Source organism: Phialemonium atrogriseum, assembly GCF_030411735.1.
Source record: "Phialemonium atrogriseum strain 8032-3 unplaced genomic scaffold QBC33scaffold_25, whole genome shotgun sequence".
In the NCBI taxonomy this organism is placed as follows: domain Eukaryota; kingdom Fungi; phylum Ascomycota; class Sordariomycetes; order Cephalothecales; family Cephalothecaceae; genus Phialemonium; species Phialemonium atrogriseum.
The window spans coordinates 118,610-137,769 of record NW_026848162.1 but is presented as its reverse complement, the minus strand read 5'-3'; the positions used below and the strand labels follow the sequence as shown (position 1 = coordinate 137,769).

Here is a 19,160-nt window from a genome sequence, read left to right as displayed (position 1 = left end):
TAGAACATCCCCCTCCTGGGGCTTCCTCCGGCGCGATCCCAAAGGTGACGTTTTACTCGATGAACCCCGCCAGTTCTCGATTGTGGCATGGGAGTAGCACGCCGTCACTTCGTCAATCGTTTCATCCAGCAGGGAATAACCAAGTCATCTTCTCAGATGCCTTTCAACCATCTCGCTAATCCTCGCTCCATTGATCACCCGGTCAGATATTAATACACTGTTAAGCGGCTTACATACGGTTTGATCATAGCTACAATCCGTTCCCCAGCCCCTCTCAGACCTTCTCCACCCTTTCGCTATCAACGACCAGCGCCTGCTTGACAGCCTGATCATAGGCTTCCCCCACATTCGCGCCCTCCATGTTGGTGATCTGGGCACCGATGCCAGTGGAGATAAAGCTGCGCGATTTCCAAGCAGGGACCTTTGAATGGAACAGATCGTCCAGCTCTTCCAGACTTCGCCCCTTCATCTCAGGCACCACGAAGAATACGAAGACAATGGCCAGGATGGAGATGCTGCCGTATATCATCCCAACTCGTGATCCGAGGTTTCCGGGCTCGTTCTGGACGAAGGGGTTGATGTATGTGACCAGGATGCTCGTCGAGAAACCGCCCACGGTGGCTATAGCCATGGTCCGTTCACGAAGCTGGGAGGTCCCGACCTCGGCTACGAAGGCTCACGTTAGTTGTTGTCTTCGGGGTATGAAGAGGAGCTCGTGTTGGACCTACCGGTTACTGTCCACATCACCGATCCCCAGCAAGCAGCTGCGAAAGCGCCCTGTGAAAATGATAAGCAACCAACTCAGGCATTCCTTGAAGATCTAGCTTCCGGGGATGGACTCACGTAGAGCAATATGGCGGCAATAGCCCCCTGCGCAGACGCGCCAGACACGCCACCCGGAGTCCAACTAGCCAGACCGCTGACCGTCCACATGAGGCCCGCCATGAAGAAGGCGCCACCCATTAGCATGGGACGTCGTCCGATCTTATCCGACAGGTAAAAGGCCAAGATACTTCCTCCAAGGCAGCAGCACAAATTGGCACAGGTGATCAACTGCGGGTCGGCGACGCCGACCTGGTTCAGGAAGATGACGAGGTACGAGCTGGTAAAGGAATTGCCCTGCGCCTGCTGCAGGCACTGGACACCCATGGCGACCAGAGTCCGGTGGGCGTTGGATCCCCTGAAGCAGTCGGCATAGGTAGTAGCGCGGTGGATCTCCATCTCGTGCTGCATGGCCTGGTCCACCAGCCTGAGCTCCATCACCACCTCTTCCTCGTTCGAGACGCCGTGGCGCATGTACGCGAGCGCCTTGCGCGCGTCGTCCATCCGGCCTTTCTGGAGGAGCCAGCGAGGCGATTCGGGGATGAACCAGACGGCGCAGAGGAGCATGCATGGCGGGGCTAGCTGGACGACAATCGCTGGATTTTTGGTATGTCAGTCAACCCACCCTGGTTGGAATATTTGAAGGGGTCCCTGTCTTGTCACATACGCGTCATGTACGTCCATTGTCCGACGAGATGCTTCGTAGAAGCGTATACAGTGGCGGATGCCAGTACACCTCCGACGTATAACCAGGTCTGGTAGAGGTTGACGAGACCGCCGCGGGTGGATGCTGGTGCAAGCTCGGCCATGTACATGGGAACGCAGTTGGCCTCGATTCCTGGAAATAACTTGTTATTCTCTCACTCTTGTCGCGTAAACGCGCAAAGGGGGTTTGGGATGAGGTAGTTACCCATAGACAAGGCATTGACGAGCCTTCCAGCCATCAACCCCCAGTAGTTGTGGATGGCACACTGCAGAATCATGCCGAGGAGCGCGATGAGGCAGACAATGACAATCGTCTTCTTGCGGCCGAGCGTGCTTGTCAGATAGCTCGCGATCACGCAGCCCACAATCCAGCCGGCGATGGGGGTGCCGCTGGCGATGGAGATCCAGCTCGAGGGCAGGGTCCGAGGTTGGCCGGGCCCGTTGTTCTGGCCGTAGTCGTCGATGAAACTCTGCGCGTTGATGACGCCGGACCACCAGTTGTTGTCATATCCAAAGTTCTGAGGTTGTGTTATGCGTCAGCGCAACCTCGTTTCAACGAGCAATCCCTGCTCGTTCTAAACATGCTGGCATGACAAGACGCACCATAGCACCAATCTGTTCAGATTTGGTTAGCATTACGTTTCCAATCCCACTATCCAAAGGGTACGAACCGATGCGAAGAGATGGATACGCAGCAGGCGTGGGGTGAGTTCCCGTAAGGCCGATGGTTTCTTGAACACCATGATTCCCCGGCAGCAGCCAACTTTCCACTATTGAACGGTTTGGTATATTGGGATGTGTCAGAGGATGCTGGGTAAACCAGAAACGAATCGCCTTGGTCGAGTAAATGGGGGCATCTTCAACTTATTAATAATAGCATGGCCCATCGGGTGAGCCATCCCTGATTTCGGCAGCGATAAGTGGTGCCCAGTTCATCAAGAAAAAAAACGACGTCGCCCCGCGCGCAACTCGCTTTTGCGGGGTTATGGGGATCTGGCCAATCGCAGGCCTCGTATTTCTGGTTGATTAATTTCCCCTCAGAGTCTCCAGGCCTGTCTCCCCGCACTCTAGTGGACGCTAACCCGCCCTTGAGATTTATCATTTTTATACGCCCCGCGGGCTTCTCGCTCTTGTCATCCTCGGTCGTCAATTCCTCCACTTCCAACGTCTCTGCCGAGTATGTGGACCACGTCCAGACCCTGATAGACTTGGCTGTCTCTCCAAGATGGCCGATGCAGCGCAGAACGGCAGTGCAGACTCTACCGGGACCGTGGCCTCCAGACCATATCGGTCCAAGAAGCAGCGCCCGTAAGTACCTACCCCAGGATCTCTTAGTTCCGGCGCATTTGAAGCTTGACAATCTACATTCAACAGGTGCGATAGCTGTCGGCGCCGCCGAGTTGGATGCTTCGTTGAGTCGAACCAGAAGGACTGCGCATTATGCCGCCACAGGGGTATCAGTTGCACATTCGAGTCAGCAGCTCCTGTGAAAAAGGGGCGTGCCCCTAAACCCCAGCCCAGGCATGCGCCCGATGTTGCAAGCGAGGTACATGTGGGGACACTTCCCAACCTGTCAACTTCACCTCAGCTTCGGTTCCCTCCACCGCCTGAAGTTGCAGGTAACGAATTGCACCGAAGCACGGTTGTTCCCGGTCGCACCGTCCTGTACACGGGCAATAGTAGCGACCAGGATGTCTACCTACTTCGGCATCTGCCTTTTGACCAGACGAATAGCTTTGGACACTCAAACTGGCGGGTGTGGAAGATCTTTCCCGATGAGGCAGCCCCGGCATATTTCACAGTATGCTTCAATTTCCTCGGCGCTGTGGCTCAGGGGCTGTGGGCATTGCTAACCTCCATCCAGTCATATCCAAACACCCTTCTAGACGCCAACACGGGCATGTATGACCTGGAAAGGGTCAATTCCGTCGTCGAACCTTACCAAAGAGAGCTGCTAAGTCTTTACTACACCTATGTATATCCCAGCCTGCCCATCCTGGAGGACCGGGGTCGCCTGGAGGCCTCGATCTCGGCGGGCTCCGTTCCAACATCCCTGATAGCAGCCATATACGGTTCAGCCATCCGTTTCTGGCATCTCTCACCAGCCTTGAAGGGGGTTGAACACATCTCGGCGGAACCCTTATATGACTTTGTCTTCACATCTATGACTCTTGAAGCCAGGACCCCGTCTTTAAGAACGATCCAGGCGATGCTGCTGCACATGCAGATTCCCCCATCGCGTGTACGTGAGCCGAACCACCCCGGATTCTGGGCATTGACTTGCCAAGTGAGTACGGTTCTCAGTTGTGGGGCCCCAGTCCATTTCCTCCCCCACATAGCAACATGGGAAACCCAGCTGATCGGTTGCAGCTCGTGGCTCTCGCTCAAGATACGGGGCTCCACGTGGAGCCTGCAGCCTGGAACATATCCTCATCTGAGAGGAAGACCCGCCGGATACTTTGGTGGGCAGTCTACATGCAGGATAAGTGGTAAGATTGCAGAGCAACTAAAACCAGGGCATCGGTTCTCGGGCTAACGATGACAAGGCTATCTCACTGGCTAGGAAGGCCCAGCCACATCAACGATAGACAATTCAGTGTTGCACCATTGACGGTGGATGACTTTGTGGCAGGGATGAATACCGTCGATAGCTATCTCAGTCATTCCATCGCGGCTTTCGTCACAATCTCGAGACTTACAACAGTGCTTTCGACCGTGCTCGACAGCTTCTACACTATCAACCGCAATCCCTGCGCGATGACGCCGGAAGAGGCTCTCTTCCACGCCAGCCAGTGTCAGGCTCAACTGAGCGAATATGACTCGCAACAAGGATCTGGCCTGCTCCGGCCAAGCAGGGTCATCAACGGTGAGAAAAGCACCACCGTCACTCGCAAGGGAAGTAATTGCATGCTGAACCGCGCTCCAGATTACGCCTTTGTATTTGCGTATTACGGCATCGCCGTATCGATCCAACGCGCGCTGTTCGCGTGCGTAGGGGGAACATCGTATTACGACATCGAGCGCGAGACGCTTCTCTTCCAGGACCTATTCGGCGTCTTTGAGGATCTCCTCAAGCAGGACCTCGATGGCCTCTGGCTCAGCTGTAAGCAGACCCTCCGATCCCCGGCGGAGAAGCCAGTCGTGCCGGAAGTTAGAACTGACGGGTTCCTTTTGGAGACTGCAAATCCAACATCGCCGTCATAGGGAGCTTCATCATAACGGCGCTGCTGTCGAGCACGGATGACAACGTGTACCAGACCCGTCGCTCTACCTTAGAAGGGTTTCGACTTCTTCTGTATCGGTTGGCGGACCGGTTTGAGTTCGCGGCTCTGCCACTGCTGCGGCTTAACTTACTGCTGGAACGCTTCACCGATAATGGGCCGGGTGAAAATGACACGAGTCCGGAAGCGGAAGCGGTCATGGCGTGGGAAGAAGCGTAGAGTATTCCTGGAAATTATAGGGATTACTTTCGGAGCTGGGCTGGAGTTCTTGCTGCGCCCCGCGAAAACGGGTCTCGGCGATAGACGCGTCATGCCTCGGGATTAACGCAATTCACAGCTCACGGGGTTCGACTTACCACCATATTAGGGAGGAGGAGAGCCGGAGTAAAGTGCCGTGGATTGGTGGGGTCCATGGTGGGCCTAAGACAGCCACCTGCATTAGTGGGTGGTCTTGGCAGATCTTCACCGATCCTTGGTGCAAGGTCCCAGTCGCCCCGCGGCCAACTCAGCCCGCAGGCCGATGCGAGCACGATGAAGCTCGTCCAGGGGGGGATAAAAGACTCAGGCCTGTAAAAGCTTGGGATCTTTTCAGACGAACTGTAATAACATTCTCACCATATCGTCGCCTATCTAGTTGCCAACTGAAATCCAACTATTCTTAAAATTAGAGACTCCTGCAAGAACAAACATGGGTTCCCATCAGGTAGACGTCAAACAGGAGCATTATCCGTGAGCATAACTTCACTTTCCCCGTTTCCCTTCTGCCCTCTTTGATGGAAAACTGACATCTTCCCCCAGCTGTCCCCTCTTGGAGAAGAGATTCTCCAAACTGAAGCAGTCCATCATCAAGCCCGAGGACCGAGACAGAGTCATCGAATCCTACCACCGCCTGACCAAGGCACTGGAGGCCGAGGCCAACCGGATCTCCAAGCTCGGGCCCAAGGCCATCCCGGAGATCGACTTCTCCACCATCGAGGCCAACAATGGGCACCTGCCCGACGGCCTCGCCGACATAGTCCGGCAGACCGGGTGCGTCGTCATCCGCGGCGTCGTCCCCGAGGAGCAGGCCACGGGCTGGGAGCAGGAGCTGAAGGCGTACACGAAGAAGCACCCCAAGATTGCTGGGTTCCCCAAGCACGACCCCCAGAACTTCAGCCTCTTCTGGACGAGGCCGCAGGTCCAGATCCGGAGCCACCCGCGCGTGCTCAAGGCCATGCACTCGGTCAGCCAGCTGTGGCATCTCAGTCGGGAGGACGGCCTGTTTGATATGGCTAGCCAAGTGGTTTATGCGGACAGATTCCGAATCCGGCATCCGTCCCTGGGTACGTAACCCCCAATCTTCCCCCAGATAAAATAATTTCCAGGCTGATGGGCGACAGACGCGGAGTACACTCTGAATGCTCACCAAGACAGCGGGGCAATGGAGCGCTGGGAGGACCCGGAGTATCGCGCATGCTACCAGCCAATCTTCGAGGGCAGGTGGGAAGACTACGATCCATGGAACGCGGACCACCGTTCTGATGCCAAGACAGACCTGTACTCGACCGGAAGTAAGTACTCCTGGGTTAGCAGCCCTATCGAGAAGAGAACTTTGGCATGCTAACCCCACAAACCCAGTGTCCTGCTCTGCCTTCCGCTCCCTCCAAGGCTGGATAAGCCTCTCGCACACCGGCACCGGCGAAGGCACTCTCCGCCTGGTCCCGCAGCTCAAGCTCGCCGCCGCCTACCAGCTCCTCCGGCCCTTCTTCATCCTGGACGAGACCTTCGACGACGTGACTCCCCTCTTCCCCGGCGCCTCGCCGGGCGAGCTGCAGTTCTTCCCGACGGACGAGCTGCACCCGCACCTCCTGATGCAGAAGAGCATGGTGGGCATCCCGCCGGTGAGGCCCGGGGACTACGTGTTCTGGCACTGCGACATCGTCCACGAGGTCGACAAGTTCCACCCTGGGACCCGCGACTCGTCCGTCAGCTACAACGGGTGCGTGCCGCTTTGCCCGTACAACCTCGAGAACTTGGTCGAGATGCGCGAGAGCTTCCTGGGCGTGAGCCCGCCGAGGGACTTTGAGAAGTATGAGCATGGGGAGTTGGAGAAGGAGCACGAGGACCACGGCGCGAAGCGGGAGAATGTGCTGTCGCTGGAGGGGCTGCGGGCGCTGGGGTTGGAGCCGTTTGATGAGATGGAGGAGGGGATTACTACTGGCCAGCGCGAGATGAGGAGGTTGGCGAACGAGAGGCTTGGGTTTGCGACCGCTTAGATTTAGATTCTTTCGGCGAAATAGTACAATACATAATGTGTCCTTACCACCTTCATGACTTCACTCCCACCTGTATCCTTCCTCTACCAGTATGCTGGACGAGCTAGTCTCCAAGCAACTCAAGGCCAAGTGGTTACAACTTACATGTCAAATGAACGAGCCGGTGGTGGTTCGATGATGGGCCAAATTGTCATCACTAAGGGAATGTAAAATTATTAGTTCCCAGTCAGGTACGGAGGTCTTCCGACGATGACTGGTGTCCACTCCCCCATCGAAGGGGCGCGCTAATCATGCCAGACGCCCCGCGGCCAACTCTGCGGTGCCGCTTTAATTACCTTACCCACCGAAGGCCAAGACATTAACCCCGGCCCCTTCTCGGTAGTTGGGGGAGAAGTGGAGGAAGGCACTCTTGGCTGGATTGGTATCTCCCATAGAAGTAATTCGTATGCCTTTAAACCCGCAGATTGTACCCCCCTTCCCGGACTTCACAGACTTCAGCAATGGGCCCTCCCTACAAGATCCAAGACTGGCGCAAAGCCTGCGCCGACAAACGCCAGGCACTCTGGGAATCGATACCAACAAGCCACAGGCTGCCTCCCGATCTCGCCGAGAAAGCAGCCAAGGACGAGCTTCTGCCCTCCGATGAAAGCGTGCTCGGATGCGGCATCCTGTCTCCCCTGGATCTGGAGATCACAGACATCGACGACGCTGCTGTCCTCGTAGATCGCATCGCATCCCGCAGGTACACTTCCGTCCAGGTGACCGAGGCCTTCTGCAGGCGCGCCAGCATCGCCCAGCAGACGACGAATTGCCTCACCGAGATCCTGTACGATCGAGCGCTGGAGCGCGCCCGGTGGCTGGATGAGTATCTGGAAAGGGAGGGGAGGACGGTTGGGATGTTGCATGGGCTGCCGGTGTCATTGAAGGTGAGCCACCCCCCGGTTCCTTCCCTCGATCGCAACTACCTAGAGAATGAACAAAGCACTTACCCACCCCACCCAACCACAGGACTCCTTCGGCATCAAAGGCATCCCCACGACAGCAGGACTAGCCTCATGGATCCCCAACATTTCACCCGTCGACAGCTCCGTGACCAAGGCCCTCCTAGCCGCCGGCGCAGTCCTCTACGCCAAGACGAACGTCTCGCAGGCTTACTTGATGGTCGAGAGCATCAACAACGTCTTCGGGACGACCAAGAACCCCTACAACCTCGCCCTCTCCGTCGGCGGCTCCAGCGGCGGCGAGGCGAGTCTCGTGGCGGCGCGGGGGAGCGTGCTTGCATCGGGCACGGATGGGGGTGGGAGTATCCGGTTTCCGTCGGCGTTTTGTGGACTTTGTGAGTTGTTACTTTTACCGAAAGGAAAGAAGAGAGACTGACATGGTACTGACAGGGGGGTTGAAATGCTCCAAAGGGCGCATCCCAGCAATGGGTATCATGGCGCCGGATGACGGTAATGAGTCGGTCAACATGGGCCTCGGTCCCATGGCTCGCACCGTGTCGTCTCTGGAGCTGTGGCTTAAGGCTCAGCTGCATAACCAGCCGTGGGACTCCGACCCCAGCTGTATTCCCATGCCGTGGAACCTCAAAGAAGCCGAAAGAACGACCAAGAGGCTGGTTATCGGTGTGCTGTGGGACGACGGAGTCATCTACCCGACTCCCCCCGTAACCGTAAGCAGCCTGACACTCATCCCTCCCGCTGACACATCCAACTAACACAAAACCAGCGCGCGGTAAAAGAAACAGTCTCCCTCCTCAAATCAGCCGGCCACACCATAATCGACCTCCCCGCCTCCGAGATGCACGACCTCCACCGCCGCGCCACCTCCTGCGCCATGAAGTCCAACGTGCAATCCGGCGGGTCCACCATCGCAACCCACCTCGCCGCCTCAGGCGAGCCGCCCGTCCCGCGGACCGCGACCGGCTCGCCAGCCTCATTCCTGACGACTCCGGAGGTGTTCGCGAACCACCTGGAGCGCGCGGCCATCGCGGGGCGGTACAACGAGCTGTGGGCGCGGTTCGGCCTCGATGCGGTCGTCGCGCCGGCCGTGGCGCACCCGGCGCCGCCGCATGGGATGTATGTGTCGAATTCGTATGCGGGGGTGTATAATATGCTGGATTATGCGACGGGGAGCGTGCCGGTGACGAGGGTGGATCTGGAGGTGGATGTCGCGCCGAGGGAGTGGTATGAGAGGGAGGTGTATCCGCGGATTGAGGAGGAGAGGTTCCCGTATGATTGGGGGGATAGGGAGATGCAGGAGCTGTATGTTGGGCCGCATGTATATAGGGATTCGCCGGTGGGGGTGCAGGTGGTGTGTCGGAGGTTGAGGGAGGAGAAACTGGTGGGGATTTTGAAGGAGGTTGAGGCTTTGATGGCCAGCCGGCCTGCGAAGGGGGTTGGTTTGGCGTAGGTCTCTTCATGGAGGACAGACAGCTAAGACAGTTTAGCGGGACAGATATACTTGACTTCTTTACTTGTTCTTCACCACTTGTCTCCCAACCTCTGGCCAGTACCTGCTGACCCTCGCAACGACGCCCGGCCAGTTTATTTGTTCCCCTTTAGTGACATTCTCCCACCCACCGAGCGGCTAGCCCTCATTATAACCGCTTTGGTCGTGAAGGGATCTCCATCCCACACGATCATTCTGTAAGACACCAGTGATAGCAGAAGTGTGGCCAGTTGTCGAGAACTGGGTCCATTCTATCCCTCAACTTGCATCAATCGCGGATCAAGGCGTGCAATAATGCTAGCTTGAGGTCACAGGGGGGTCTGTTCCTCTGCTGACCATAATACATCGGTGCGGATAACGAGGAGAAACGCATCGCCAGTCATCCTGCCGTGCTAGAAAAAGGGGTTCAGGGGGTTACCCCTGTCCTGTTAAGCACATTAATACTTAAACAGCTTCTTGGGAACGTGAACTGATCACAGTTCGCCCCAAGTGGCCCCGACCCCGGATCCAGGTGGGGATGGATGATCTTCATATATTCGGCGGCTGAATACGCTCTCTGCTACCCTCCAAGCTTGGCGCTCGGTAGTCGGAATGAGGATTGCGCGACAATTGGAAGGGACTCCGGCTATCTTTGGACACTTTGCGGGGAAGCATGGGGGGCGGGTGATCAGCCGGAATTATTGTACTCTTGACATGACTGGATATGTAGTATCCGCCCGCCCGATCTTCAATTGTTGGGCCTTGGCTGGGACGTAGTAATTATGTTCGACTGTGTCCCGCGCAAGGTGCTCGGTGTCAATCGACCCGACGATATACATATATGCACTGGGGTCCTGTGGCCTCATAATTACGTTCCGGTGGCCGACTCCCTTTTCGCATGCCTTGCGAGATTCACAGCGGCCGACGTTCAAACATGGCGCATTTCTCGGTCGGGTGTCTTCTCGTCGCAGCGTTGCTGGCGCCGGTCAGGGGCGGCGTGACTTATCCAGACTGCGCCAATGGCCCCTTAAAGTCCAATCTGGTATGTAATACGTCGGCGGCCCCCGATGCGCGGGCGACAGCCCTTGTGGCGGCCATGAGCAACAACGATAAGCTGGCAAACCTGGTCAAGTTCGTAGACACTCTTGTTCCGATTCCCACTCCTATCCTGCATTCACTTCCGGCCTGTCGAAATACTGGCATCTGACATGGCTGGATCTGCTAGCAACTCGCCAGGATTCCAGGGACTCGGCATGGCGGCATACCAGTGGTGGAACGAGGCTCTCCACGGCGTGGCCCACAACCGAGGAAACACGTGGGGCGGCCAGTTCAACGCCGCGACGCAGTTCCCGCAAGCGATCACGAGCGGGGCGGCCTTTGATGACGACCTGATCGAGCAGATAGGCACCGCCATCAGCACCGAGGCGCGGGCATGGGCGAACAACGGGCGCTCGCACCTAGACTTCTGGACGCCCAACATCAACCCGTTCCGCGATCCGAGATGGGGCAGGGGCCACGAGACCCCCGGCGAGGACGCCTTCAGAAACAGGAAATTCGGCGAGGCATACGTCCGGGGCATGCAGGGGACAGAGACGACGCACCGGGTGATCGCGACGTGCAAGCACTACGCAGCGTACGACCTTGAGGTCTCGGGCAGCACCACCCGGTTCAACTTCGACGCCAAGGTGTCCCTCCAAGACCTGGCAGAGTACTACCTGCCGCCATTCGAGGGCTGCGCTCGGGATGCAAAGGCAGGGTCAATCATGTGCTCCTACAATGCCGTTAACGGGGTGCCGGCCTGCGCGAACTCTTACCTCATGGAAACGATCCTGCGCAAGCACTGGAACTGGACCGACGATAACCAGTACATTGTGACCGACTGCGACGCCGTCTACTACCTCGGCAACGCAAATGGCGGCCACCGCTACAAGTCCAGCTACGCGCAAGCCATCGGCGCTGCGTTCGAGGCCGGCAGCGACAACATCTGCTGGGCGAGCGGGGGCACGGCTCCGGACCCGGCATCGGCGTTTAGCCAGAAGCAGTTCAGCCAGGCGACGCTTGACAAGATGATGGTCCGGCAATACCAAGGACTGATCAGGGCGGGGTACTTCGACGGGCCGAATGGGAAGTACCGCAACCTCGGGGTCTCGAATATCAACACAGCCAGCTCCAAGGATCTCGCGCTCCGGGCGGCCCAGGAGGGTATCGTGCTGCTCAAGAACGACGGCGTGCTCCCGATCGACGTGTCGGGCTCGAAGCCCTCCATGGCCATGATCGGGTTCTGGGCCAACAAGGCGGACAAGATGCTCGGTGGGTACAGCGGAGACCCGCCCTTCAACCACGACCCGGTCACGGCCGCGAAGCAGCTGGGCATCACCGTCAACTACGTCGACGGGCCTCTTGCCCAGGGATCCGCCGACACATCACAGGCCGTATCCGCCGCCCAGAAGTCAGACGTCATCATCTACTTTGGCGGGATCGACAACACCGTCGAGAAGGAGAGCACCGACCGGACATCGATTTCCTGGCCGGGCGGGCAGCTATCCATGATCCAGAAGCTGGCCGGGCTGGGCAAGCCTGTCATCGTAGTCAAGCTAGGGACGCACGTCGACGACACGCCGCTGCTAAGCCTGCCCAACATCAAGGCCATCCTCTGGGCCGGGTACCCAGGCCAGGACGGTGGCACGGCAGTCATGAACATCATCACGGGCGCGGCAGCGCCGGCGGGACGCCTGACGGCAACCATGTACCCAACGGCGTATGCCAACCAGGCGCCCATGACCAACATGAACCTGCGGCCGTCGGGCTCGTACCCGGGCCGCACCTACCGCTGGTACAAGGATGCCGTGTTCCCGTTTGGGCACGGCCTCCACTACACCAACTTCACGGTAACCCCAGGCTCCTTCCCGGCGACCTTCTCCATCCAGGACCTGCTCGCCTCGTGCAGCCAGACGACGTACCTCGACCTGTGCCCCTTCAAGCCCCTGCCCATAACCGTGTCCAACACGGGGGCGCGCGCATCCGACTACGTCGCGCTCGGGTTCGTCGCGGGGAGCTTTGGCCCGTCTCCCGCGCCGATCAAGACGCTGGCCGCGTACAAGCGGGTGTCCAACGTGAGGGCGGGGGAAAGTCAGGAGGTGTCGCTGGCGTGGACTCTGGGAAACCTGGCGCGCGTGGACGCGGGCGGGAACAGGGTGCTGTATCCCGGTACGTACGAGGTGCTGCTTGACCAGCCCACGGCGGCGAACGTCACGTTTACGCTTACGGGGACTGAGGCGACGCTGGATAAGTGGCCGCAGCCGTCGTAGGATGGAAGCCATTGGTTGTACGTAAGCTAGGGTCATGTTAATGGGCGTCAGTGGGCGTGGAATTGACTGTATTGAAGCTGAAATGGGGAGAAATGGGGACAAATCGGAATGGGAAAGGGGAGAAGAGAGAAGGCAATAAACAGGCAAATACCGACGCGTGGATGAAAAGATGTGAAATGCCCTTCTCTTTCTGACGCTTGTCCATTTTCAGTGCATCACTACCTCTCTACGGAATAGTGCTCACATAATACTAGTGATTACCGAATAAATAAAAAAATCATTCGAGATGCAAATCTTCGGACGCTAAGTCAGCGCTAATGTAGCGCTAATGCCGTCGCTTCGAAGGCCGTTGAATTTGGCCGGAATCCACGGCGGAGATAACCTCTTAGCCCCAGGCCGGCAGGCTTCCATGCTGACGCGACGCAACGCAGGTCACCTATTAAATAAGTGACGATAACCCAGCAAACAGGGTCACAAAAGTAGTCTTCTTCTTCACTCCCACACCACAACCACAACTCCAATCTCATCCAGCCTCACCCAGCGCCATCCGGAAACACCAACGCCGAAATGCATCTCATATTAACCGGCGCGACCGGCCTGGTCGGCTCGGGCGTGCTCGACGCCATGATCAAGATGAAAGACGTCACAAAGATTTCCGTCATCAGCAGGCGGCCGGTGCCGATGGCCGAGGACGCAAAAGACCCCAAGATAAACGTCATAATCCACAAGGACTTTGAGAAGTACGACGCAGACCTGCTCTCGCAGCTAAAGGGCGCCTCCGGCTGCGTATGGGCGCTGGGAATCAGCCAGACCAAGGTCGGAAAAGAGCAAGTTCATCCTTCCCCCCATATCCGGGATTCCAGAGGCTAACGACCCGTGCAGAGAGTACGTAAAGATCACAAAAGACTACGCCCTCGCCGCCGCCAAGGCCTTCCAATCGCTCCCAGGCGACGACGCCAGCAACAAGGACGAACCATTCCGGTTCGTGTACGTCTCGGGCGCAGGCTCGACTCTGAAGCCCGGCCTATTCACGTCCCTGTTCGCGCGCGTCAAGGGCGAGACCGAGCTATCGCTGTCCGAGATGCGCGCCGCCAACCCGCTGTTCGGCGCCACGTCGGTGCGGCCCGCCTTCATCGACTACCACGCGCACGCCGCCATCAAGCCGTACATACCGGCGCAGGGCGCCATGATGGACACGTTGGCCTCGGTGCTGGGGCCGGCCATCAGGGTCGGGTATAAGAGCATGTGGAGCCCGACGGCGCAGCTGGGGCAGTTTCTGACGGAGATGGCGATGGGGAGGTTTGATGATAGGTTGCAGGGCGAGGGGGTGGAGAGGTTGGGGGAGTTTGCTATTCTGGAGAACTCGGCTTTCCGGAGGTTGGCGGGGCTGGATAATAATGGGAGGGTGTAGTTGGAGCGGTTTGGGCTAAATTTATGTACGATGATTGTGATGACGATACCACTGGTAGATCCCGGCGCAAGAGCCACCCCCCTCCTTTGTTCACCTTATCAAGAAGCTTGCCTTGAGTGATAAGTTGGGCCTCACTGGGAAACCTAGAAACGGGGTCCATTTGCCTTCAAACCTACAGCCTCTCGTTTGCCCAAGCTGTACATCTTCACTGTCACGGCTGATTCAAACAGTGGTAATGAAGGTTGAAAGTATATTGACGGCCAATCGCGCCAGGCATTGGGCAGTTGTATCTGACGATTGTGCGGTGAGGATTCCAGCCTCACAGAACTCTCGGAAGCAGGCGAAACAAGCAATGAATGATTAATGGGCACTTGCAGAAAAACAAAACGGATTTGCCCCCAGGGCTGAAGTTCGACAAAGATAGCCACCCGAATAACAACCCATCTGATGTCAACAGTAAAGAGCCTCACTGCCTGCAGTGATCGATTAGTGCCAACAAGATGACTGGTCCGTTTTTTGATTCCCCCATGACTCCTCCCATGTGGGCAGCGGCGGTCGAAAACTCGGGCGGCTGGTCCATCAAGTTAGCATCGACAAGAACCAAAAATCAAGGCGATATTCATTCAGTCCTACCTTGTTTTATACCCGCATGATCCGTTGAAGCCCCAGTACTCGGTCCCCGTCTGTCTGGAGCCATCCCGGATAATACACCGTTCGTGCGGGCGGGCTATCCTCAAGGGAACCCTTCCTGGGCCTTCGATTATGTAGATATGTCCCTGGAGCTGGACGTTTTCGAGGGATTCACCTATAAAGACAGTGAGGTGCGGGTCTGCCGGTACCTGTTCTCCCGTGATTTTGAGTGTTAGTGTGTCTCTCTCACGCACCGTGTTGTGGTTTACTCTCCTGTTTTTCCATGTTAGTGAACACGATATGGGGAAGCGAAGGAGGGGCTCATCAACTCACCGAATGGCCACACATGGGAACCCGAGTCTTCTGGCCTCGGTCCTTGCGATATACTCGCAAGCATTTGCTCTTTCGCTCGAGATGATCCGGAGATCGCAGAGCCAGCAAACCTGGGAAACATGTCAGCTAATTGATGTTTCCAAAGCCGGGCACCTGGGGGGTTGGGCGGGGGGAGAGAGGGCTTGGGAATCATGACAACATACTAGAGGATATTCGATTGTGCCTGCTCCTGTCGAGTGGAACAGTCGCAGCATCTGGCCTAAACGGTTTTGAGGGACGGGACCTCCCAGACCTACATTCTGTCCTGGTTGGTATTCCTGCTCAGTGGCTCGGGACATGGTTGAGAAGAGAAATGAAGTATATATGTGTGTAAATGTAGCGAACCTGCGCTTGGTGTGTAAGTTGGCAAATTGATGTTGAGAAATTGTTCGTGTCTGGATGCTTCAAATGGAGCAAGCCATACGGACGTACCTATTAAATAGTTATACTGATCGAGCAGTCGAGGATCGTGTCTCAAGATACACTTCCCCAGAGCCCATTGTTTCCCAATTGATCCATTGTCATGGAACGAATTGGGTCTTGGATCTAAATTAAGCAACTTCTTGGTTTGCAAACGAGCATATTCCTCGTTGTTACTTCGGCTAGGAAAGGGTTGGGAAATGGAGCTGGAATCTTCCCTTCTCCTGAAGCGTCGCTAGGCAACATTAGTCGAGCAGCATCAAAGGGGAGAATCATAAAGATTCTAATTCTGGAAATGCGATACAATTGAAATAAAGAGGGCAAGATGACAGTTTATAAGATTCGTTTCGAATGAGCTTTGTGTGTGCCTTGTGCTAAATCCGGCTGGCTTGGTCCAATGCCTTTCAACAAAGAGGAATGCGTTTTCTCCGTCTTCAAAGGGTGTGTGCGTTTCAGCACCAACAGATCTTTGAGGCCCATAGGGCCATTGGGAAGCGCTCTCTGAAATATGGGAAACCGCTGGGGTCACACACCTAATTATAAAGAGACGGGTCTGGGTAGCTTCCTTCAACATCTCTCGAATCTCCCAATCCGACCTTTCTGAAGCAACCTCAGCCAGCTATCAACATCTCAAGCAACTTTGAGTTCCTCAATTTCCATCGCACATCAACATAATCGTACATTCAGTTTTCAACTCGTCGCCATACTTCAAAAATGGCCATGACTTCGCAGTCAAGCCCCACCCTCGCCGCAAACGAAGTCGACTTCGCTCCAAACGAACTCGAGTTCGCCCCATACGAACTCGAACTCGACCAAGGCGAAGTCACTTGGGCCGGGCCCAGAATGTACGACGATTGGGAAGGTGAAGACATTGACCGCTACTTCCCAGGTGGTCTCCACCCCGTCGCTCTGGGCGACTTTCTCGACGCCGACGGCCGCTTCAAGGTCGTGCACAAGCTCGGGAACGGCGGTTTCGCGACCGTCTGGCTGTGCCGAGACACGCGGGAGAATAAATGGAGAGCCTTGAAGATCCTGGAAGCCGAGCTGTCCCGCGAGGACTGCGCCGAGATGAAGTTCCTCCAACTCCTGACCGAGGCTGGCGCCCTCGAGGAGGCGGCGGCAAACCACATCGTCCTGCCGCTGGAGCACTTCTACATCACCGGCCCCAACGGACGCCACCTCGCCTTTGTCCTCCCGCTCATGAGCGAGCCCGTCTCGGGCGTTTGGAGCGTCGAATCAATTGACCAGGACGTCCCGCTGATGAAGGACATCTGCTACCAGGCCGCAGAGGGCCTCGCCTTCCTCCACTCGAGAGGCATTTGCCACGGCGACTTCCGGGCCACCAACGTCATGCTCAGGGTCGAGGGTGTCGATGATCTTTCGGAGGAGGACATGCTGAAAGTGCTACGCCAGCCCATTTTGTACGAGTTGGGAGAACTAGATCACCCCAGCATGCCCAAGTACCTGGTCTACATGACTTGCTTCAGCGTCAAATCCCCCCACGTCGTCCCCGAGATTGGGATCGCCGACTTTGGAGAGTCCTTCCACGTCTCCAACGCCCCCAAGTCCTGCGGAATTCCCCCCGGCTTCCGGGCGCCCGAGCTCGTCTTCCGTCACGGCCCGGGGTTCGGCGTGGACATTTGGGCCCTGGCATGCCTGATCAGCGAGGTCAGGCATCAGATACCGCCAAACTGCGTGAGCTCAGACGTGGAGGAATTGGTGATGGAATGGGAGGAGCTGATCGGGCCCCTCCCCGAGCCTTTCCGTTCGACATATATCGAGCGAGGATACGCATGCCGGGGCGACGACGACGGCGGACCCAGAATGCCGCCGGCGGAGATACCTCTGACAGAGTCCTTGACTCGGACTCGGGATCATGCTGCTCGGTTGGCGGCTGGGAGACTCGAGCAGTACGGATTCGAAGACTTTCTTGAAGCGAGGTATCGTGGTCCGGTGACTATCTGGGAGTCATCCAAGAACGGTGGCGCCGGCGGAATGGTCGACTATCGAATCCCCGACGATGAGGCAATACAGTTGGTTGACCTCTTCCGCTGGGTCCTCAAGTACTCCGCCGAGGAGCGGCCGACTGTCAAGGAAATCATGCAGCACCCTTGGTTTGAGGGGCGGACAAGGAAGCAAGGCCCGACCGAGACGGCGCCGGACACACTGAAGACCGAGACCGTCATGGTTGATGGCGAGCTCGCAAACCGGCGATGGGGCTTGAACAATCTGAGGGCCTTTGCCTCTGTCATTTTTGGCTTCTTCCAGCAGCACCTGCGGTGGTAAATGATACTTCACCGTATTGGCGGTCAAAGCATGTCGAAGTAGGTAGTCTGTAGCCAGAGTAACGATTGTTGAGGATTGACTGAATGTTGAGGAAATAAAAAGAATGTAATCTTAGAAATGGGACGAGACTCTCTACTGTATGGGCTGTTTGCCAAACAATATTAAAACTTCTTACAACTGCAAGCTCCAACCCGGCCTCGGAGGTTGAGCTATCTCCAGTATCGTGATGACTATCTTTCCAACAAACTGCCCCCCATCCCGCTATTTCCGCTTTGGCAGGTAGATACTAAACTCCAACCCCTGCTGATAAGGCAGCGTTGAATTAACGAAGCCGCTCTCTGGATCACGCATGTAGTCAAGAAGCTCCTTGTACAGTGTCGCAGCTCCGACGGTGTTATCCGCGACCACCACGGCTCCGTAGCGCATCTTCGGCTGGACGAGCTTCAGCGTGGGCAAAGCCATCGGTGTCCAAACTGCACCCAACATCAGCAAAAAGACGAGCATCTAATAAGGGAACAAGATGGGAGCCATACTGTCCAGAAGCAAAAAGTCCACATTCTCCAGATCCTCCTTCAGCGTCTCCCTCAAATCGCCCTCGCGGAGGTCAATCGCTCCACTGACCACCTCCCCGCACTCGCGCCAATACTCCCTAGCGCGGGCCGCCTTCTCGGGCTCGTGCTCGGTGGCGACGACGCGAGCCTTCCCGCCGGTGGCCGCGGCGTTGGCGGACGCGGCCAGCGCGAGGTAGATGGTGCTGACGCCGTACGAGGTGCCGGCCTCGACGATGGTCTTGGCGTTGATGGCGCGGCACAGCTGGTACACGAACTGCGCCTTGTCCGCCTCGAGCGCGATGAACTTGTCGCGCATGATCACGTCTAGGGACTTGTTCGCGAAGTCCTCGCGGCGCAGGTCCTCCTCCTGCGCGGCCGACTCGGCGTGCAGGCGCGAGAGGAGCGAGAGGATGTGGTCGGGCACGCCCTGGAGGGGGTTCGCTGTTGCTGGGTCGGGGGCTGACATGGTGGGAGGGTGGGCGGCTTGCGACTGGAATGGTGGTGTGGATTCTGCTTGGGAAAAGTCGCCGACTGTTGGGTCTGGACACCCCTCAGATGGAGGAGCAGAGGGCTATTTCTACTTCTCGAGGTCGCCCATATAGACGGCCATCTATGCCGAGATCGGAGTATGGATCGTTTGTCCAGGCCCCGAATCCAGTCCCCGAAATGAGTGGACATTGCCATTGCATTCGACCACGACCAGTAAAAACCTGGGCCATCCCCCCAGCAGGTATGCATTATTGAAGCTTGGT

The 19,160-nt window shown here is 57.0% G+C and overlaps 8 protein-coding genes across 8 annotated transcripts; 5 read left to right on the top strand and 3 right to left on the bottom strand.

Moving 5' to 3' along the window:
* Positions 1-171: 171 nt before the first annotated feature.
* On the bottom strand, positions 172-2,448 carry QBC33DRAFT_547566 (general substrate transporter). The gene is made up of 7 exons (XM_060428753.1): positions 2,199-2,448; positions 2,131-2,142; positions 1,733-2,045; positions 1,490-1,660; positions 844-1,418; positions 729-777; positions 172-666 (listed from the first exon to the last, which is right to left on the bottom strand). The coding sequence occupies exons 1-7, from the start codon at positions 2,268-2,270 to the stop codon at positions 275-277; spliced, it is 1,584 nt and encodes a 527-aa protein (XP_060280448.1). The 5' UTR covers positions 2,271-2,448; the 3' UTR covers positions 172-274.
* Positions 2,449-2,752: 304 nt separating this feature from the next.
* Positions 2,753-7,003, top strand: QBC33DRAFT_580464 (uncharacterized protein; the record flags this gene model as incomplete). The annotated part of the gene is made up of 11 exons (XM_060431202.1): positions 2,753-2,797; positions 3,116-3,328; positions 3,392-3,814; positions 3,898-4,016; positions 4,074-4,393; positions 4,454-4,630; positions 4,705-4,724; positions 5,419-5,477; positions 5,547-6,070; positions 6,128-6,298; positions 6,366-7,003. 11 exons carry the CDS (start codon positions 2,753-2,755, stop codon positions 7,001-7,003), a joined length of 2,709 nt encoding a protein of 902 aa, XP_060280447.1.
* A 500-nt stretch (positions 7,004-7,503) lies between these two features.
* On the top strand, positions 7,504-9,455 carry QBC33DRAFT_622208 (amidase; the record flags this gene model as incomplete). Its single annotated transcript, XM_060432829.1, has 4 exons — positions 7,504-7,929; positions 8,012-8,339; positions 8,395-8,672; positions 8,729-9,455. The coding sequence occupies 4 exons, from the start codon at positions 7,504-7,506 to the stop codon at positions 9,410-9,412; spliced, it is 1,716 nt and encodes a 571-aa protein (XP_060280446.1). The 3' UTR covers positions 9,413-9,455.
* A 909-nt stretch (positions 9,456-10,364) lies between these two features.
* Positions 10,365-12,841, top strand: QBC33DRAFT_595464 (glycoside hydrolase; the record flags this gene model as incomplete). Its single annotated transcript, XM_060431831.1, has 2 exons — positions 10,365-10,561; positions 10,656-12,841. 2 exons carry the CDS (start codon positions 10,365-10,367, stop codon positions 12,736-12,738), a joined length of 2,280 nt encoding a protein of 759 aa, XP_060280445.1. The 3' UTR covers positions 12,739-12,841.
* A 272-nt stretch (positions 12,842-13,113) lies between these two features.
* Positions 13,114-14,364, top strand: QBC33DRAFT_547555 (nucleoside-diphosphate-sugar epimerase). The gene is made up of 2 exons (XM_060428752.1): positions 13,114-13,565; positions 13,621-14,364. The coding sequence occupies exons 1-2, from the start codon at positions 13,306-13,308 to the stop codon at positions 14,147-14,149; spliced, it is 789 nt and encodes a 262-aa protein (XP_060280444.1). The 5' UTR covers positions 13,114-13,305; the 3' UTR covers positions 14,150-14,364.
* A 414-nt stretch (positions 14,365-14,778) lies between these two features.
* QBC33DRAFT_517854 (uncharacterized protein) lies at positions 14,779-15,450 on the bottom strand (the record flags this gene model as incomplete). The annotated part of the gene is made up of 4 exons (XM_060426211.1): positions 14,779-14,988; positions 15,034-15,052; positions 15,113-15,222; positions 15,409-15,450. 4 exons carry the CDS (start codon positions 15,448-15,450, stop codon positions 14,779-14,781), a joined length of 381 nt encoding a protein of 126 aa, XP_060280443.1.
* A 964-nt stretch (positions 15,451-16,414) lies between these two features.
* QBC33DRAFT_457801 (Serine/threonine-protein kinase) lies at positions 16,415-17,857 on the top strand (the record flags this gene model as incomplete). The annotated part of the gene is made up of 1 exon (XM_060424868.1): positions 16,415-17,857. The coding sequence occupies one exon, from the start codon at positions 16,415-16,417 to the stop codon at positions 17,855-17,857; it is 1,443 nt and encodes a 480-aa protein (XP_060280442.1).
* Positions 17,858-18,118: 261 nt separating this feature from the next.
* On the bottom strand, positions 18,119-18,874 carry QBC33DRAFT_497785 (O-methyltransferase; the record flags this gene model as incomplete). The annotated part of the gene is made up of 2 exons (XM_060425601.1): positions 18,119-18,330; positions 18,391-18,874. 2 exons carry the CDS (start codon positions 18,872-18,874, stop codon positions 18,119-18,121), a joined length of 696 nt encoding a protein of 231 aa, XP_060280441.1.
* Between the last annotated feature and the right edge of the window lie 286 nt (positions 18,875-19,160).